The following is a 20,223-nucleotide window of genomic DNA, read 5'->3' as shown; positions in this document are numbered from 1 at the left end:
AAGGTTTGGGACTATGGGACCAGGCTTTTTTCTTCTTTTAATATTTATGTATGAGAAGCGTCTATGTGGGATGAAACCCTCTCACGCTGTGCGTGCTGAATGAGACCGAATGCGACATAAACAAGTTGTCCTCGTTCCAAACAAGAAACCTCAGAAGGATCCTGCACATCTCCGACCAAAAAACTTCTCCAGCAAACACACCTGGGGAGCCATTCAAGTTGGTGTGGGACAGAGGACAGTGGTGGTCCTTTGTTGCTGCCCTGCATGCCTGACGGCGTTTGTGGTTCATGGTCAGCCTCTTTAAAACGGACTAACGGAGTAACAGGCGCAGACAGACGCCCGCCTGCTCCGGAGACCCCCGGTGGTTTACTGCCGTCCGTCCAGGTAGACGCCGGAGGACACTGAACAAACAGAGGACCAGGTGTCCCGGCTTCCAGCTCGGTCGTGAGGACAGCGTGTCTGTCGCCGCCCGCCGGGAGCTAATCAACACCGAACCGATCTGTCAGAGCGCATGCAGCAGTGGCGCCCGCTCATCAGAAACAAACCGACCCACTGTCGGCTCCCTCTCTGTCTCCGTGTGTCAGACGGTCCTGCATGTGAGGTGTGTGTGTGTGTGTGTGTCGGGTGTTAACTGAGGATGCCCAGAGGAAACCCTGTGTATCAAGCCCAGGTCATTAACATTTAGAATGAAACATCCGTCCGTTCTGCTCAAGTGAACCTGTGTAGACAAACTGGGCTCTGGGGAAATCAGGAGAAGTGTATATATACTCCTCTGCACACAAGTCTTTTCATTACCGACATCGGTACATCGGCCTGTGTGGCACACACTCGTGTATCACTTGAGAAAGCAGCTGTTCACCGCCTCGGCTAAAATTAACATTCACTTTATATGTGCGCTCAAAGTGAACGCGCAGGCTTTATATGCATGCGAACATACTGTAAGCACATGCCTGCGGTGACCATCAGCATTTTATATCGAGCCTAACAGCCCCTCTTTGTCTTCACACACAAGCAGACACCAGTGAGCACCTCCGACTGGGATTTTTAAGTAGTTCATCTGGTTTATGAAGGCCCGTCTGGTCCTGAGTGCGCCCCTCGGTGTGTTTGATGGCTCACCCACTTCCGTGTGTGTGTGTGTGTGTGTGTGTGTGTGTGTGTGTGTGTGTGTGTGTGTGTGTGTGTGTGTGTGTGTGTGTGTGTGTGTGTGTGTGTGTGTGTGTGTGTGTGTGTGTCTATCTATTTATATCTGGATATATGTGAGCGTAAACTAATTTCGTGCCAGTGTGATAGATTTACTGATGCAGTGCCCCGGGCCACGCAGCTCCTCCAGGGGGTTAAGTTGTTTAGAGGGCAGGGGGTCCGCTGCATGACTAATGCGAGCAAGCCTCCCTCCAGGCTGCACAGATAGAGATGAAACTGCCTCATGCATGAACACACACACACATACACACACAGGACCAAGTACTGCAGCTTTCCCATAATCCCTTGCACCCTGCTCCTGCACAAACAGAACTTTTCTCCTTACTTACTACCTCCACATTTCTTTTCTTTGCTCTATTTACACACACGCCAATAAAATAGGTCATGGCAGACGACTTAAGTTCGATTTGATACGCGCACACACACAGAGATTGACACACTTCGTCTTTTTAATATGGAAAGATTAGGACTGATGAACTGCATTTGACAACTTAATATGTGTATGATTAATAGGCATGTCTTATTTTCTGTGTGTGTGTGTGTATAAATAAATATCAATAATTCAATAACATCAATAAATAAATGTTTTTTGAAAACACATATACACAAAATAAATAAATGCCAAAGTACACACAACTATCGAGACATACATGTTTATAGAAATACACATATAACATATATATCTCATTCAACATGTCTGAAAGGGGTGTTGCATATGTACACATACACACACATACACACACACACACACACACAGACAGACAGACAGACAGACAGACAGACACACAGACAGACACACACACACACACACACACACACACACACACACACACACACACACACACACACACACACACACACACACACACACACACACACACACACACACACACACACACACACAGTGTCCCTCAGCGATATGACCACATCAGTTCAGCTATCTCCCCATTGATTAAAACACCCTTTCTTCCACCTATTCCCCCCTTCCTCCTCTCTCCTCCAGCACATCCCCCACCTTCAGCCACTCCATCCATCCCCCCCCCCTTCACTCTCCCCCGGTGACTACCTCACCCCCCAGGCATGGCAGCTGTGTTCTCCTGTAGGCATTACATCACTGCAAGAGCAGCCTTGTTACTGATCCCCTGACAACCAGCACGATCAACACATTCACACACACACACACACACACACACACACACACACACACACACACACACACACACACACACACACACACATATGTACCGCGATGTACTCGCTTGTGCACATGCACATATGCTTTTATTTATGCACACCGGAGCAAATAAGTGTGTACCCTGTCCCTAACCCCCTGCAGTAATGTCAGCTCTGTCTTCACCTTTGCACCGTTCATTCTCTACACACACACACACACACGCACACACACACACACACACACACACACACACACGCACGCACTAACTCACAGTCTTCATCACCCTAACCTGCCCTATCCAGGGAATGACGTCTCTCTTTCCTGTGATATCTTGACAGATGATCCGGGGTGTAGGATGACGCTCCTGTCGCTGCCTGTCTTAGTGATTGGGTCGGGGTGTGTGTGTGTGTGTGTGTGTGTGGGGGGGGGATTGTTGGTTCTTTAATAATCATTAAGCTACAGACTTGAAAACTTTAGGAGCTTTTAATGGATAAAATTGGCTCTGATGCTTAACCGAGGATTGAGGACACAAATGTGTTGACATGTTATAAACTGACACTGTACAAGCACTTCAATTATTTATTTATTTATCTGATTATTCATGTTGAAGCTATTAATTTGAACTAAAAAAAAGTAAAAAAAAAAATACAGTACAGTACAAAGCTCTCAGAACCAAAGTCAGTCATTCAATGAATCCAGAAATATTTTACAAAAAAAAAAATAAACAAGCTATTAATATGCTTATTGACAATAATGATCACTTAGAGATTAAGACATTGCAGAGGTGTCAAACATTAGACATCCCAGTCTGGCTGCCCGACCACCAAGCAAATTGTAAAGATTTCAAAGAAAACACTTTTTTTTTTAAACAAATTTCTTAAGAGTAGCAGCCACAACACAACACTGAGACCCGAGCTGAGACATCGGTGATGCTGCCATGAAAGCTCACGAACTATTATTAGCCTCAAAGCCAAGCCGTCAGGGTGAGTTTGTAAAAACCTGCATAATGCAACAGCAACAGGAGACGTTTTTTCGGACATTTGACTGTATTTTGCAGCAGAATGTTTCTATAAAACTGCCTCCGTGTTAAGATTGTAGTAATTTTCTGTTGTAACTGTTTGGTTTCATGAAAATATCCCCCAAAAGTTCTTGTCACATATACGCTGCGCCACAACAAAAAAAGTTTAAATTTAGAGATTATTATGGCACTATTTCAACCACTCAAGATGAAACTAAAATGTGTTGGGACACCCCAGCTTTATAAAAGTACATATTAAGATAATTAGCTTTATTTTTTTTTCCTAATAAGAAAAAATTGCAAAAATTGCAAAAGCTTACCTGCAAGTAATTTTATACGATTCTAATCTGTAAAGATTGACTAATTAAAACAATAAAATGACACAAATCTCTCAGTAACTACTGTTTTTGGTTTTTATGGTCAGTTATCATATGTGAGAAGAATCCTGTGCAACACAAGCGAGCGTAAACCCAGATACGGTGGTGAAAATTCAAACTTCATCCCCACTTTCTTCAACAGTGATCAACATATAAAAAACATATACAAACTATATGGTAAAAGAAAGACAAAGCTGATGAGATCATTCTTCCTTTTTAATCTACCATAAAGTGCAAATATTAAAATGCTTACTCAGCAGTCTGACATAGGTTAAGTGCCATATTTAAAAAAGAATATATATATATATACTATAAAGTGCATGATTGTCCTAATTAATGATCACAAGTTTGGTTGTTGATCAGCCGTATCTTGTACTGTTTTTGTCTAGTTTTTTTAAACCGACAAAGATGGCGCTTTCTCTGACAATCTGAGTTATAGTAGTGTGTGTGTGTGTGTGTGTGTGTGTGTGTGTGTGTGTGTGTGTGTGTGTGTGTGTGTGTGTGTGTGTGTGTGTGTGTTGTCCCGGTAACAAAGCACACACTGAATCTAAAGGGGGGATGTCAGGTGGGACGGTCACTGCGGGCAGCCCCCTACTCCTCTATTTCTGTCGCAGCAGGACACACACACACACACACACACACACACACACACACACACACACACACACACACACACACATGTGCAGTCAATAAAAAAGGCCTGGCTGTCATTTATAGCATCTTAGCTGTAATCCTCTAATTAACACACCTACTATTCCGAGCCTTGTTTCCCTGCTGAGGACTGCAGGAGGAGGAGAGGCGTTCCGTTTGCTGTAGGAACTAAAGAGTCCGGCCATTAAAACATCAGCAAGCAGCTACTTCGTTTTGTTGCTTTTGGCGTGAGCCGCCGCCGGCTCGCAGGTGTTGGGAAGTGTCTAAACAAAACCTCTGTTTATGGCTTCGAGCCACACAGATAGAACAACGAAGCCGAGGTGCAGATTCCAACCCGGGGGTGGTGGGGGGGGGGGTGATCGCTGCGTTTGAAGTGCGGCGAACCCGGGCGGCCACTGTGGAGAGCCACACCTGCCGCCATGGTCGGCTGCAAAACGCTCAGAAATGTGTGTCCCGGGTGTCGTCATGGTGAGGTAGCCTCTGAGAAAGAAAAAAAAAACCCCAATGTCTGCATTTTTCACAAAGCTCATCATGACGCGAGGTGACCCGCTTCCTCCCCGTCCAACAGAGGGTGACGTAAGGCTGTTCTCACCCGTCTGTGATCATTCAGGGGTCGACAGTGATGAGATGAGGTCAGTCAGCATGCAGCTGCCTCCTCGCTACACATCTTGTATAAGCTTATTTATTTGCCTTTTTTTTTTCAGTCAGTTTACGCTCTCGAAGTGCATCTGACCTGGTTTGAATCTTAATCACAGGATGTCTGACTGTCCTGCTTTATTCGTTTTGACCAAGAGGAAAAGGTTCACAAAAAGTACTGCAAACTTAGATTCATTAAAAGATTTCTACATTCTGACATTTTTATTCTCTTCTGAGTTGATGTAACTTATCATTTTTAGTTAACTTGAGTGTACTGAAGTATAATTTCACCGTTTAGTCCAGTTCCTTATGTATTTTCATTCAGATTTCTGAAAGCATATGAAAGTGTATAATCTATAAACTCCCCAAAGACTTTGAAGAAAAGTTTAAAGTAGAACATTATGAGTCCTTGTCCGTCTACTTACTGCAGTCTACAGTGCAGCTCACCTCAGTAATGGACTGCAGGAGGAAACTGCAGTACCTGAGAAAGAGACCACAATCAGGATGTTCTGTTGTGTAATCGGGCCCTAATTTGCAGCCATTTCTGCAGGTTTTACTTAGTTTTACTGAAGAATGTACTCAGAATGTCTTGTATAGACACAGCAGCTAAAGTTGCAGTATAACTGCTTCACATTCAGTCTCCTGCAGTACTTTTATCCTGCGCTGCTTTATTTCCATAGGCGGACTTGTGGCCTACATGTTTGGCATTCCATAGTAAAGTACCAGGGGCCTGTGGCCTTTCAGACGGATGATGGCCGCCGACCGCAGGGCTCGTTTTGGGCTTCTCATCACCTCCAGTCCTCCCTTCCTCTTTTGTCTGCTTTCATTTCATTTTTCACCCCCACTTCTGCTGCACACTTTCTGCCTTTCGCAGTCCCCTCCTCCCCTGCCCACCTCTACATCCTCCGAGATGAGAACACGGTGTCCAAACACGGACGCTTTTAGACGTGAAGCAGCCCAGGAAAGGTTCACGATCGCCTCACCTTCGGAGACGAGTCAGCTGCCAGCGCTCTGGCACAGTCTTAAACTCAAGCCTCTTTTTATTTTTTAAGAGCCAAGTATTGTCCTTTCCGCTCTGCAATTAAGCACACAAACACTAATCGGACTCGCAGCAGAGCGTAGGGCGCCGCCAACGGCCTGATTGCCGCGTCTTCGCCTCCATCCTGTGCTGATGGAGGCCAGCCTCGAAAAGTTAGGCCCCTGAGGTGGCCGCATATTTGCTGGGTGAGTAAGGAATGTGGTTACATGCCTTAGACATTAGCTATGACGGAGCGCTGGCTCCACAAAGGAGGGAGGGAGGGAGGGAGGGAGGGAGGAAGGGAGGGAGGGAGGGAAGGAGGGAAGAGTCTGAGCTCACGGCAAGTGAGCTCATTCACCCCCAGAGCTCGAGGAGAGAGTGCAGCTCCGTCATCGTCTTTTCAGAGAGAGAGAGAGAGAGGGAGGGAGGGAGCGAGCGAGCGAGAGGGAGGAGTGTAAGCCAGTGACTGAGCGAATGAGAGACGCTGAGAGCGGCGCAGCACAACAATAGTGGGCTGCTCTTCTGGCTGTGGACTCACAGAGACGGAGCGAGCGCTCAGAGACGCACACTGATGCTCTGTAAAGCAGCTGCAGGCACATTACAGCTGGTTTCTCGCCATACAGCCGCTAAAGACTGCTCACTTTTGTTTGTGCCCCTCGCTCTCTCTCTGTGGAGGCCATTCTTCTCCAAACCGCAGAATTACCAAATATTGAAGCAACAGCATTTTCTGAATTTTTGTGGTCGCCGGATGGGATTTTGCTTCATATGTTGACTCGGGGAACACGTCTCCCGGACATTTTGGACTAGTCTTTTTGTTGCCCTTTGTCCATTCTGTCTGGCTAAAGCGTCTGGACACAGGGACAATTAACCAAAGTGGAGTTTGTGAACTTTTGTGGATTTTTCTAATTTCCTTTTAACACTCGGACTCCAGTGCTCACCTCAGTGGAGCACACATCTGTTTGTTTGTTGTGACTTCTGGAGGGTGAGGCAGGGGTGGGGGTGACGGGTGACCGGAGTCGCTCCATCCCTGAAGGAAGGAGCACCAGAACATTTCCCACCCCGCGAGTCTTTGTGCGTTTTGCGTGCGCCAGACAGAGTGCGTTCTGGGGGATGCCTCTGGATGTGGTGATCGCCCCAGCGGAGGACTGCTTCTGGCCGGACCTGCAGGACACAGACATGAGGCTGAAGATCAGGGTCCGCCGTATGAAGGAGAGGAGAGAGCTTCGAGGTGTGTATCCACCTGGACCAGAAGGGATATGTGACGTGAATGTGTGTGCGTGTGCGTGTGCGTGTGCGTGTGTGTGCAAGTTAATGAGACGAGAACACCTCCGTCTGGCGAGCAACATGTTGGTCGATGGAGGCCTGTTGTATGCAGCAGAACACGCAGAGTGATTGCTGACTTCCACTCATGTAAACACAAAAGGGTGCGCTTGCGGCATGCGAGAGGAAGATCCTCTCTGCTGCACATGAATACAAAGGCACAGTGGACCCTCAGGTACTGACAGATTCCAGTCCGGGCTTGCCGCAAATAAAAGATGGATGTGAAGTGAATTTTAAGGGTCTGTACTGGATCGACAGTGAGACTGGCGTTGCAGAGAGCAAGCCGAGACCGCTGATTGTCTCCTGAACCCTTTTTGTTTTGTTTTGTTTATGCAGTTGATTTGTTTAGAGAGACAGAATAGGAAGAAGGGGGATTAGGAGGATGACATCATGAAGACGAGAAGCGATGAAGAGGAAAGAGAGGAGAGAAAAAGGATTGTGGGGGGGGGGGGGGGGGGGGGGGGGGGGTAAAGGAGAGCCGTGACCCACGGCATGACATAGTGCTCATGCTCTCTCAGCCTGTGGTCATTGAGATGTAAAAACTATCACAAAGGCTCTTTCTCTTTCTCGTTCTTCCCCTCTGCTCTTGGCTTTTCTCGCTCGCCCTTGCTTGCTTTTCTTCCTGCAGAATGGTGTCTTGTGGAGATTATGTTATCAATATGTGTGCAGTGTGCACTGCAGGTGTTTAACATAACACCTTTTCACAGGGCGATGAGGCAATGCGGAGCAGCGGGGACAAAGTCTTTTTGTGCGACGCGGAACTTGTGTGCATTCCTGCACAAAACACTTAACGTAAACGCGTTCGGACGCGGTGAAGAGTAAAGTTACGATGCCATATGCAGATTGGGTTTTTGGCTTGAAAGCGGTGTGAGCGGCAGCTCTCCACGCCAGACCCTTCACACGTGCTCCTCTATCTCCACACACTCAGTCAAGAGTCTCAGAGAATATCAGAATTAAAAAAAATCACACATTTGCCATCAGCAGATGAAAATAGAAGCGTGTGTCACAGGTAATGAGGCACTTTAACACACCTCTGTGGAAATAGATGTGCGAATGCAGACTAAATTCTAGACATGGGGATTATTGTCCCGTATTGCGACATCCCGGCACTGCTGCAACGGGCAGTTGATCAAAGTGACATGTTGCTGCTATCTGGAACAATAAAACCGTTTAACCGTCGCCCGGCACGGCGTGTTAATCATACAGTCTGTCATAAAGATGACGTCCCGCATGAAGAGCAGTGACCTCATCCAGCTAATCTACACATTTCTGACAGATGCGGCCCACTCTTCCCGCTGAAACACACACACACACACACACACACACACACACACACACACACACACACACACACACACACACACACACACACACACACACACACACACACACACACACTCCGGTTCGCTTCTTCAGGCTCCAGTGCAGCCTTTGTGGGGCTGAGTGGGACATGTGTGCAATGATGTCATGTTGGGGTGGTTGGTGGTGGAAGGGGAGCCACATTGAGATGCTAATGTCCCCTCATAGTGGGGGGGGGGGGGGGGGGGACAGCTGGAGGGGCACAGAGGATGGCGTCATGTCTCCCCTGATATGAACCATGGAGGGGTGCGGGGCAGTCATTCAGGCAGATCAATGCCCCTGGGGCTCTGTGTGTGTGTGTGTGTGTGTGTGTGTGTGTGTGTGTGTGTGTGTGTGTGTGTGTGTGTGTGTGTGTGTGTGTGTGTGTGTGTGTGTGTGTGTGTGTGTGTGTGTGTGTGCATCCCCTCTCTCCATTAACAGACGAGTTAAAGAGGGCAACTGAAAGCTCCACACACACACAGAGGGGGGGGGGGGGGGGGGGGGGGGGGGGGGGGGGGGGGGGGCTTGTATTGACAAGGCAGTCAATTGTACGAACAGCCAGTGATGTAACAGCAGAGCCTCCATTAACCATAACCGCGGGGCAGGTGTTCGGCGTGTCGGTCCCTCCTCCACCCACCCCCCCACCCCTCGTCTTCACCCGGCTCACATCCACGTCTGTGGGATGAGAAAGAAAAACCTACATTTCTCCAAACCGAGATGTGGATCTTGGGTCAGATGTAGGAAACGACAGACGAGGAGACGGAACAAAGACGGCCTCCGTTACTCGGCTCTGACGGGGGCAAGAGGGGAAAATAAGCGCTTGTATAAATGATGAAGTGGGCAGAGAGAAACGGAAAAAGGAAGTCACCGCTGGCCCGTGTTGCCGATGGCGACACAGTGCCCTCTTTCCCGGTTGTGCGTGTTTTCCTTTTCTTTTCTTTCTTTTTTTTAAATAGTTTGTTAGTCACATCCCGTCCAAGAACATTTTCATGACATCACTGACTAAAGGTTGTGTTGTTTTTTTTTACTTTATAGGTGATTCAACAATCATCCTGATTATTTCTTGACTGTTCGGTTTTTGTTTCTAAATTGCACCTAGTCAGTTGTTTACACTAAATCTGAACAGAGGTAGAGAAGTGAAGACGTTAGAAAACATTCACAACATAAAAAAAAGACGTGATCAAGTCTTAAAATATCTGAAGAACATTTTTTTTTTTTAATGTTCAACTAATCAGTGCTGCTCTAGTTTCTTGAACAAAAGCTGCTGTCATCTCTTCTTATCTTTGGAGTCATGTTAGTTATCTGCACTGAAGCTGACCTCATCACTCCCATTTGACTTTCCTGATGTCATCTTCACGGACAGCTGCCCCGGTGTGTCATGGGGTATTTTCAATGACCTCAGCGTGAGTGTATGGCGTTGTCATGTGTGCACGCCATGTGCTCGGATCGGAATGGACGGATGTGTGTGTGTTTTTGTGCGGTCATGTCTCTTTTAGTGCGTGTCATCTCTTCTTGACAGCATTTGGCGGGACGCGTCCAGCCAACTGTCGTCAGCGTCACTGTCCTCGCCTGTTGCCGCGGCAACCTTCAGTTAGGAGCCCGGTGAGGTGACGAGGCGACAATAAACATTATTATTGACGTAAAGTGGCTGTAATGTAATGGCTGAGGCGGTCGTACTCAGTCCTGCTCTCTTATCTGGAAGCTCGGTGTCGCTCCATACCAGTAACCCCACCCCCCACCCCCCCACCCCCCACCTCTGTTTATTTAACTTCAGATGAGGTCGGACACAGGAGTCCTGGTGATATGGCCGTTTAATGGAGGCGCGCATGACATCAGAGAGGGCATATTTTTAGAGGAGTGTTTTCATTCTTGCACTTGAACACACTTTCTCCCCCCGGTGTTGCACAAACACAGCGTCTCCACTGTGGAACGTCCTGTCTCCTGTCCTGTCTCCTGTCCTTCTAACAACTCTCCAACAATGTCCTCCCACAGAAAGGGAAATGGTTTCAGCGTGATGTGAGGCATTTTCCTGTTGATTTAACTGTCTCCAGGAACTTCCTCACACAGATACAGTATATACTATATGTAGCACTCAGTGTGTGTGTGTGTGTGTGTGTGTGTGTGTGTGTGTGTGTGTGTGTGTGTGTGTGTGTGTGTGTGTGTGTGTGTGTGTGTGTGTGTGTGTGTGTGTGTGTGTGTGTGTGTGTGTGTGTGTGTGTGTGTGTGTGTGTGTGTGTGTGTGTGTGTGTACTTTCTCCAAAGGCAGCAGCCTGGGAACAGAGTAACCAGGAAGAAACCCTTCAAAGACGCCTTCCTCCCTCTGTTTTATCAATCAGGGATGCTGTAGCATTACCTATAGGATCACCTAAAGACAGAGCAGGGGCTCTGGTGGAAACTGTACTCCGTCTTAAAGCCAAGTGTGAACTACAGATGTCTGTTTGATCCCCTGTGGGAGCCGAAACGGTTCAGATTATGGAGTCTCCCCTCCTTTGCATTAAGCTTTCACTCCTGTATCCTGCAAGTTATCTGATCGCGCTCTCTGCATCCATCCATCCATCCATCCATCCATCCATCCATCCATCCATCCGTCCCTCTCCACTCCACCCCCCATGTCAAGCACTGATGTCATCGCTCCACCGGTTGCCATTAATAGCTGGAAACAGACGGGCCTTCTTCGCTTTGCTCTTAAAGGGGCAGCGCACCCAGAATAGCACTGGGTCATGAGGATGCACGCAGCCAGCTCGCGGCTGGGGAATCGCTCCAAACTACCAAAACTGCTCACGTCTTGAACAACCTTTTTTTTATTATTATTTTTTTTTATTTCTGCACGTCTTAAGTAGATATATCCTAGATTTGCACACTGTGTGTGTATGCGTTTGTGTGAATGTGAATGTGTGTGTGTTGGCCAGTTGTTGCTACATGAGTAGTTCTGCTGGGTGTGTGTTTCAGCAAAAAGCCCGCACTGTGCTGTGTGTGCTACTTTAGACTAGTGATGTCATGTCTCACTCACTCTCACTGTGTGTGTGTGTGTGTGTGTGCTTGCGTGTGTAGTTGTGTGTCCCAGATTGGGTCAGGCAGTACTGACCCTAGATTAGGTTCTAATCTCCTTTCTGGGGCTCAGTGTTTCCTTGAAGCACTGCCCTCCTTTACCCAGGCTCCTTTACCCACTCCTCCCATCGCAGGCCCCCCACCCCACCCCACACCACCCCCACCCCCACCCTGCAGTTATACAACTGCGGTCTTGCAGAGTAATGATGGGTGAGAGTATTTATGTGTGTGTGCTGGGAGAATAGGGAATTAAAGACGGTGAGAGTGAACGCCGAGCACATGTTGACAGCAAGATTATGTGATAATATCTTTTATCTTCAAGCTCGTTAATGTCAGTGTGTGTGTGTGTGTGTGTGTGTGTGGGGGGGGGGGGGGGGGGGGTTACTGGGCCTCTGTCCTGGCCCTGCACCTGTGGCCTCTCTCATTCCCTCAGCCTGACGCAATGCTCTGCTACAGGACATGAGCTCATGCAGGAAACAGAGCCACACACATAAGCACACATACACACATACACATTTGCCAAATGGGGAGCCGCCTGCCTCTTAAAGGGCCAGACACACATTCCTGGCTGCTCAGCAGTTAACCTTACTTGCACACAGAAGAACAGAGAGACGTTTTTTTTTTTTTTTTGCTTCTGTTGCACTAAATGGGGCCCAGACACTGAACCTCAGATTCACCTCTGACAGCCCGTCAGCAGTCTCTCCCCCCTGCTAATGGTGCTCCAATGTTCCTTGGCGTGTTTGCAGTGCGTTGTTTGACTACTTTGTGTAAAGCCATTAGAGTACCTAACCAGTTTTCTTTTCCTCCTCTCACCCCACAGGAGGATTTGCAGCTTTCTCCTCCTGTTTCCCCGGCCTGTGTGAAGGGAAGCCCGCTAATGCTCTGCCTATGAGCTTGTCCCAGCCCTGCTTGCCCGTGGCGAATGTAGGGCCCACACGCATCCTGCCGCACCTCTACCTGGGATCACAGAAAGACGTCCTCAACAAGGTATTTTTTATTTATTTATTTATTTTTTAATGACCCCCTGTATAAAAGGCAGCCGACGTGTTCGTGTTACCCAGCAACAGAACATAACAGTGAACTCCTCTTTATCTCCGCCTCTGCAGGACCTGATGGCGCAGAATGGTATCACGTATGTGCTGAATGCCAGCAACACCTGCCCCAAGCCAGACTTTATCAGTGAGAGCCATTTCATGCGCATCCCAGTAAATGACAACTACTGTGAGAAGCTGCTTCCTTGGCTGGACAAAACAAACGAATTCATAGGTGAGCAATGGAAGCCACTGTTGTTATCATCCAACTTACTTTGACCGCTGTACGCCTTGCGCAGTGGCGGCGTTTCAGAGCCATTTCACGACGCCCAAGACGCAACTAAAGTTGAGCATTTTTTTCACTAAACCGGAAGCAAATTCATTTCATGTTATGTGTCAAAGAATGCCATGATATTTAATACGTCACACATCCGCACATTGTTACAGATAGAAAGCATTCACGTGCAGCTTTGGTAACATCAGCATTGGGTACAACAGGTCTATTCAGGTGGATACCTTTACTCTTCCGGGTAACGCCACTTTGCTTTCAATAGGTTCATTGTCTTTGAAGACTTTCTTCCACCTGTCAGCGATCTGCAGTGTTGTGTTTTTGTGTATATTCACACTTGTTCCTTTCCCTCCTCCCAACAGACAAAGCTAAGGTGTCAAACTGCAGAGTCATTGTGCACTGCCTGGCCGGAATCTCGCGTTCAGCAACCATCGCCATTGCATACATCATGAAGACAATGGGCTTGTCATCGGATGATGCCTACAGGTACGTTCGGTCCTCCCGTCCACCACCAGCTGAGCTAAGGTGTCAGTCCCACTTGTGAGACTGTACAAAAGGCTTTGTTTTGCTCTTGTCAGAAAGACACCGGGACGGTTTTATCAGTTAAGCTGCCATCTAGCAAGTATTCTTGTGGCTCTTGAATCCATTTCTTCAGAATTATTTACTAAAATCCTGTTTCCTTCTGGCAGGTTTGTAAAGGACAGAAGGCCATCCATTTCCCCCAACTTTAACTTCCTGGGTCAGCTGCTGGAGTTCGAGAAGGGCCTGCGGTTACTCCAGGCTTTGACTTCCAATGAAGAGCTCTCCGAATACAAGCAAAGCTCGGACGTCAACGGGATCTCCGCCGGTTTCGAGATAAACGGTCTCCACAGCAGCCGTGACTCATCAGCGGCGGACCCGCACGTCCCACCAGAACCCAAGCTGCCATCGCCCACCTCCCTACAGCAGGGCTTCAATGGCCTGCACCTCTCTGCAGAGAGGATAATGGACACCAACCGCCTCAAGCGCTCCTTCTCCCTGGACATTAAGTCCGTGTACTCTCCCAACAGCCCCAGCATGGCGCCCACACACTCTGAAGACGTCCCCAAACTGTGCAAGCTTGATAGTCCGGGAACGGGCACCTCCAACGGCATCTGTTCTCAGTCTCCCATCCCGGACAGCCCCAGCTCCTCCGACTCACCTTTCCCCTCGCCGGGCAGCGGCGGCAGTGTAGGGGGCTTGGGGCTCGGAGGAAGTGAAGGAGTCCATCGGTCTGGTTCTTCCTCATCCAGACCGCGGAGGAAAACCAAGCACAGCTGCGGCAGCTCGCCAGTCCACTCCCAAACACACCACCCTCCACAGTCCCTCAACTTGTCCATGGACCACAAGAGCCCCGGCCTGGACGAAAACCTCAAGGGCTCCTTGCTCCTTCCGCTCCCCTCCCTACCCACCGTAGGGTCCGGCGCCATGTGGACCAAACACAGAGACACTGTCCAGGCCACCACCCCCGTCACTCCAGTCACCCCGCCCACAGATGCTCCCTGGCACTTTGGGGTGGAGGAAGTTCGTGAGGGAGAGATGGAGCTGGGAAGCGGAGGGAGAGAGGAGTCGTCAGTGAGGTTCGGGAGCAGCTCGGCTTACGTAGCATTCGGGTGCAGCGAGGCCGTGCGGTTACGGGAAAAATCCCAGAGGGAGAAGCCCTCCGTGCCTCAGACGCAGAGAGACCGCCGGGACTCCACGTCGCCCCCGACGGGGAACGTGTCCACAAGCTCCAACAGCGGCGGCGGCGCGGCGGCGGAAAAGCAGTTCAAACGACGCAGCTGTCAGATGGAGTTCGAGGAGGGCATCTCCGAGACGAGGTCCCGGGAAGAACTGGGTAAGATCGGGAAGCAGTCGAGCTTCTCCGGGAGCATGGAGATCATCGAGGTGTCCTGACAAATAATGGACACGATCAACGCCGTCCCGTGGGGACAAAAATGGACCTGGTTAGAGGGAGTGCAAGAAGAGGACGTATGAGGGGAAGACGTTCGTCACGCTCTCCTCTCCGACAATGTTAAGAGACTCCTGCTGAGAGAAGGACAAAGACGAGCTGACAGTTCAGACAGACCCTCAGTTGTGGTGCTTTGAAGAAGAAGTGTGTGTGAAGGGGGTGGGGGGGGCTGTAGGTACCGAAACTCTTTATGTTCATGAGCTCTGTCGCCGCAGATAAAAAGAAACAACCCAAGGCACATGTCATGTTGCATCCTTATTATATAGAATCCCCTCATTTGGACGGCGTTCAGACGATAAAGCGCCTGTGGTCAAATGTCGTGTGCTTCAGTGGGTGTATAGCTTGTGATTTGAACCGAGCCCTGTGTTTCTCTCCCAAAGCTTCACCCTCAGTGTCAGAAAAGACTCAGAACCTTGCACGGCTACACCTGCCCCTCCCCCCCTCCCCCCACACTACCTACACCCCCAGCAGCTCCGCCTGCTGCTACAGACTCAGAAACATCAACAGCAGTAATGGGGTCCTTTCTCGGCACCGTCTCCTCGCATCACTACAGCACAACGCAGAGAGTTCCTGAGGACTTCACGAATCGGCGGTACTGCATCCAAACAATGAAGGACCCGTTTTCTTTTTGTTTGTTTTTTTTGTTTTTTTTTATGATGACTTTAAGTTGAAGACTCTCGGCGATGGGCAAGTGTTCCCACCGTAAAGCACAGTGTGTCCTTCCTGACTTTGGCTCCCACGTTTCCACTGTTAAATGGGACTGAGGTGTCGGGATGCTGATGGGGGTGTCGGCTTCATGCACCCCTCGGCTCCTCGCTGGACCTCCTCCAAGCCCCCTCGCACTGCTCCCAGTCACCTCCAGAGGTCACCACTGAGCATGCACCTGAAAGGCTGGCTGCAGACAGACGAATACTATATATACGATATGAATATATATATAGCAATTTTAACGGACTTCTGTTCAGTTATAGTTTTAATTTATTGTATTTGTTCATTCTGGTAATGAGAAATAATATAATGTTTTGTGAATTTATTTCTTTTTTTTTTCTTTTGTTGAATTATTATTATTATTATTATTTGCTGTATGGTATTTATGAACACACTCATACAAATACACACATTCGACAAATTCAAGCAAGCAATATGTTCTGTTCCTTCTTTGGGGAGAGTGATGTATGACTTTGAAATGCACTTTTCTGCTTTCTGGTAACAAAGTACCAATCTCATTCACACATCGGTGAACTCTTAAAGCTTAAAGTCTTTGCCCTCCGTTCTGAGGATTGCAGGAGGCCTTTCGGTACGGGGGGATCCCTGTTTTAGCGCGACCGCAGTGTGAATTCAAGGATTCACCACAAGTGAGGGCTGAAGCGTCGACTGTTCAGCGTTTGAGAGGGAAGCCAGAGTAACCACACACTTCTCCCATCGCTCATATGCAGTGAAGCATTTCCTGCCCTGTCCCGCGAGGGCTCGCATGACAACGGCTATATGCAAATAAGACACACTCTTTCGGTCAGCATAGCAGAGCGCCCCACCAATGCTCACACACACACACGCACACACACACACACACACACACACACACACACACACACACACACACACACACACACACACACACACACACACACACACACAGTAAGCACTTACGTCTCTCCACACCGGTCCTACACACACCCTTTTGTTCATTCTCAGGGGATCTTTCAGTGAGCCAAGCCCACCACAGGGTGCACAGCTGCTGGTACATCAGCACAATGCATGTCCATAAAGCTCCTGCGCTTTTCTGTTTTTAATCTTTTTCTTTTTTTCTCCTTCTTATTTTTTCAAAGCTTTGATTAAAAACAGCATAACAAAATGGAATGGAATAAATGAAACAAACAAAAAAAAAAAAAGAAGAAGAGGAGGAGGATTCACATCCTGAGGTGAAAAAAGAAAAATGAGAAACTTTGCTCTCCTGGTGCGAGACGGTTATTTATTTATCTTGTTAAATGTGTTTCCCTTTGACCCTGGATTAGCTTTACTCTCTGGCGATCTCTGACATTGACCTTATGCTGCTGCAGCTACAGTAAGTTGAGATAGACCCCCACGTTGCCCCCGGACTCTGAAGAAACCCCCCCACCACCACCCCCACCATTATATTTTTAAGAAATGTTGTTAGAATTATTTATGACGTAACAGGAATGATGCAGGCTGTCCCATTTGCTAAAACTGTTATTATTATTATTATTATTATTATTATTGTGTAAATAGCAACGCATCTAAGAACACTGATGAGTTTAGATGATGAGTTTTTAAAAGAAAATCCTGATACCTTAGGCTGCTTGATGCAAAAATACCTCAGGTTCTATTGAAAGGCTTTTCCTTCCCCTGTACATGTTTTGTGAAAATGAGACAAAAATACAGACATGACAAAATACAAACTCCTCTCTGCTTGTTCTTCTTCTTCCTCCCTTTTTCCCGCTCCTCCTCCTTTTCCTCCGCGCTCTCGTTCGACGACGTGACGACGGGATTCCACCCAACAGACCAAACGCATTACGACATCCGGAGTCCTGCTGGGGTCTTCATATTGATTTTTGTGTTTAACAAACACTCTTAACCACACAGCACGGCCTCATTGATTATTTTTTTTTTTTTTGGTCTGTTCTCTGAGGCTGTGCCGATGGAACATGTTTCCATATGCCGGTGGGACCGTGAATTATTCAACAGAGGAGATGCTTTCAGGAGAGGATTCTGGAAACATTTCTATATCCTGTGAAATGTGTGACGACTTGAAATAAACAATAAGCTATAAGTCGGGAGATTACTAAATTTAGCATGATTTCGAATTTGGACAAAAGGTAAGCAAATAAATCATTATCTGTAAAAAAAAAAAAAAAAGTGTGGGTGGTTCCTTTTAAGTATCAATTCGGTGAGGCTCTTTATATTAACTCCATAATAACTAAGCAGTAACATCCCTAAGTTACCACACTTAATCTTAACAATGTAAAATATAACAAAGCGCTACAGGCCTCGTTTTAAATCGCAACGATTTCAAGTGGAAGCTGAAAAGTTTTGTTCACACGACAACCACGACTATTTACTAACGGTCGTCTGTGCCGTCCACATGGAGACGGAGCCTGGGCGTTTTCAGGAAGTTGCGTTTTCGCAACCTTGCACGACTAAGGAGTGTTGAGCATTTTCAAAAAGTCCCACACCGGGAGCCGTTTTTTTTTTTTTTTTTTTGAACTTGTGCTTTCAGCGACTCCGAGCACCGTTGTCTTGTAAAGTTACTCCCAAACACCCAACGTCTTCATGGAGACGTCGTGGTGTCCACCCAAATACACACATTAAAACACATCAGCTCTGTAGAAATGAGATTGATGAGTGAAGTCCTGGAATCTCATTATTTTTCAGGTGTTTGATGAGAGTGTGTGTTTGAGATTGAGGAAGGGAACCATCGGCCAACGTCACCCTGCTCTTTCTTCCCTGTTCTCCCACTGATTGACTCATTGTCTGATAATATTCCTCTGCTTCCTCTTCACACACACACACACACACACACACACACACACACACACACACACACACACACACACACACACACACACACACACACACACACACACACACACACACGCACACACGATAGGTTTTCAGGTCTCTTCCTGATCCAAGAAGCGAGGGTGCGGTGTTTGCCTGATGATGTGATGTGTTTGAACAGTGCTCACCTCCAGGCGATGAGGTAGTGGTGTGTGTGTGTGTGTGTGTGTGTGTGTGTGTGTGTGTGTGTGTGTGTGTGTGTGTGTGTGTGTGTGTGTGTGTGTGTGTGTGTGTGTGTGTGTGTGTGAGAGAGAGAGAAAGAGGAAGACAAAGAGAGGTATTTCCCTCCTGTGTAATACAGTGTGTAGATCAATGTAGGGGAAAAAAAAAAAACTGTCTCCAAATCCAGTGGGGGTTTAATTCATTACCTTCCCTCAATGGGGGGCGGAGTACAAAAGTAGTTTTGGTTTCATGATGTCACGGAGGACTCTTCTCACTTCACTAAACATCCCTCAAACAAATCATTTAAAGTCGCTGCAAAAAGTGAAACAGACTCACTTCTCAGACAACATGGCAGCCTCTTTGTCAGTGAGTCTTAATGAGTGTCGCAGAGTCCAGGAGGAGACGGGCAGAGGTAATGACATTACCAGCTGTGTGTGTGTGTGTGTGTGTGTGTGTGTGTGTGTGTGTGTGTGTGTGTGTGTGTGTGTGTGTGTGTGTGTGTGTGTGTGTGTGTGTGTGTGTGTGTGTGTGTGTGTGTGTGTGTGTGTGTGTGTGTGTTTCCCAAGGTGCCCTCAGCTTGTATTATATGGATCTGCGGCTCAGGTAGCCTGCAGTCTGCAGTCTCTGCCCAGTTTGTGCCGCAGTCGGCACTTTTGCTCAGGTTTCCCGCCGCCTGTTGTGTTCGGAGCCCTGAACTAGCTCCTCCATTTAATGGTTTATGGTTGTTGCTTTCTTTCTTTCTATCTTTCTTTCTTTCTTTCTTTCAAATCCTAACTGCCTCCTCAGGGCTTCTCACGTTAACGAGATGTTTGTTTAGCAAAACAAATATATGAGAGGATCAAGGCCCGACAGCCTGAAGGAAACGATGCATGCGTGCGTGTGTGTGTGTGTGTGTGTGTGTGTGTGTGTGTGTGTGTGTGTGTGTGTGTGTGTGTGTGTGTGTGTGTGTGTGTGTGTGTGGGTGTGTACCCAGTGACATCTATTTGCATCTTATATAGCCCGTCAAAATGTTGTTTGGCCTCAATTTGACTAATGATTCTTCATTCTCATGGAGAAAGATGAACAGTGACAAATGTATAAATTCATTGACCTGCAGGAAAAAACAAACAAGCATTAGAGCACAAAGTGGTGACATGGTTAGAACTCTGGTCGATGGTTCGAGTCCGGGCTTTTCCGTGTTGCGTTTGAATGTTGCATGGACAAACCCATGCATGCATTTATTCATTTGTGTGTTCACACACACGTACAGAGAAGCAGAAGACGTGACACACACACACACACACACACACACACACACACACACACACACACACACACACACACACACACACACACATCACTGCAAATTCTCCCATGTGGGTGAAACAGGTAACGGAGCGGTTTGTGAAAGTTTCAGCCCGTTTGTACGATTCAAGT

General features: G+C 47.7%; 1 protein-coding gene across 2 annotated transcripts in view; it reads left to right on the top strand.

The window, feature by feature from the left end:
* Positions 1 to 16,931, top strand: part of dusp8a (dual specificity phosphatase 8a) — a 46,909-nt gene extending 29,978 nt beyond the window's left edge. The window contains exons 1-5 of one of the 2 annotated variants that reach the window (XM_080475304.1): positions 6,611 to 7,302; positions 12,601 to 12,767; positions 12,887 to 13,046; positions 13,463 to 13,586; positions 13,790 to 16,931. In XM_080475304.1, the coding sequence (XP_080331430.1) occupies positions 7,185 to 7,302; positions 12,601 to 12,767; positions 12,887 to 13,046; positions 13,463 to 13,586; positions 13,790 to 15,014 (1,794 nt within the window). In that variant the 5' untranslated portion in view covers positions 6,611 to 7,184 and the 3' untranslated portion in view covers positions 15,015 to 16,931. Of the gene's footprint in view, positions 1 to 6,610; positions 7,303 to 12,600; positions 12,768 to 12,886; positions 13,047 to 13,462; positions 13,587 to 13,789 lie in introns of those variants that run through there. The other variant, XM_080475303.1, reaches the window with a different exon arrangement.
* The last annotated feature ends 3,292 nt before the right edge of the window (positions 16,932 to 20,223 follow it).

The sequence above is a fragment of the Lipophrys pholis genome, assembly GCF_963383615.2.
Source record: "Lipophrys pholis genome assembly, chromosome: 11".
Classification (NCBI taxonomy): domain Eukaryota; kingdom Metazoa; phylum Chordata; class Actinopteri; order Blenniiformes; family Blenniidae; genus Lipophrys; species Lipophrys pholis.
This window is presented reverse-complemented; position numbering and strand designations above follow the sequence as displayed.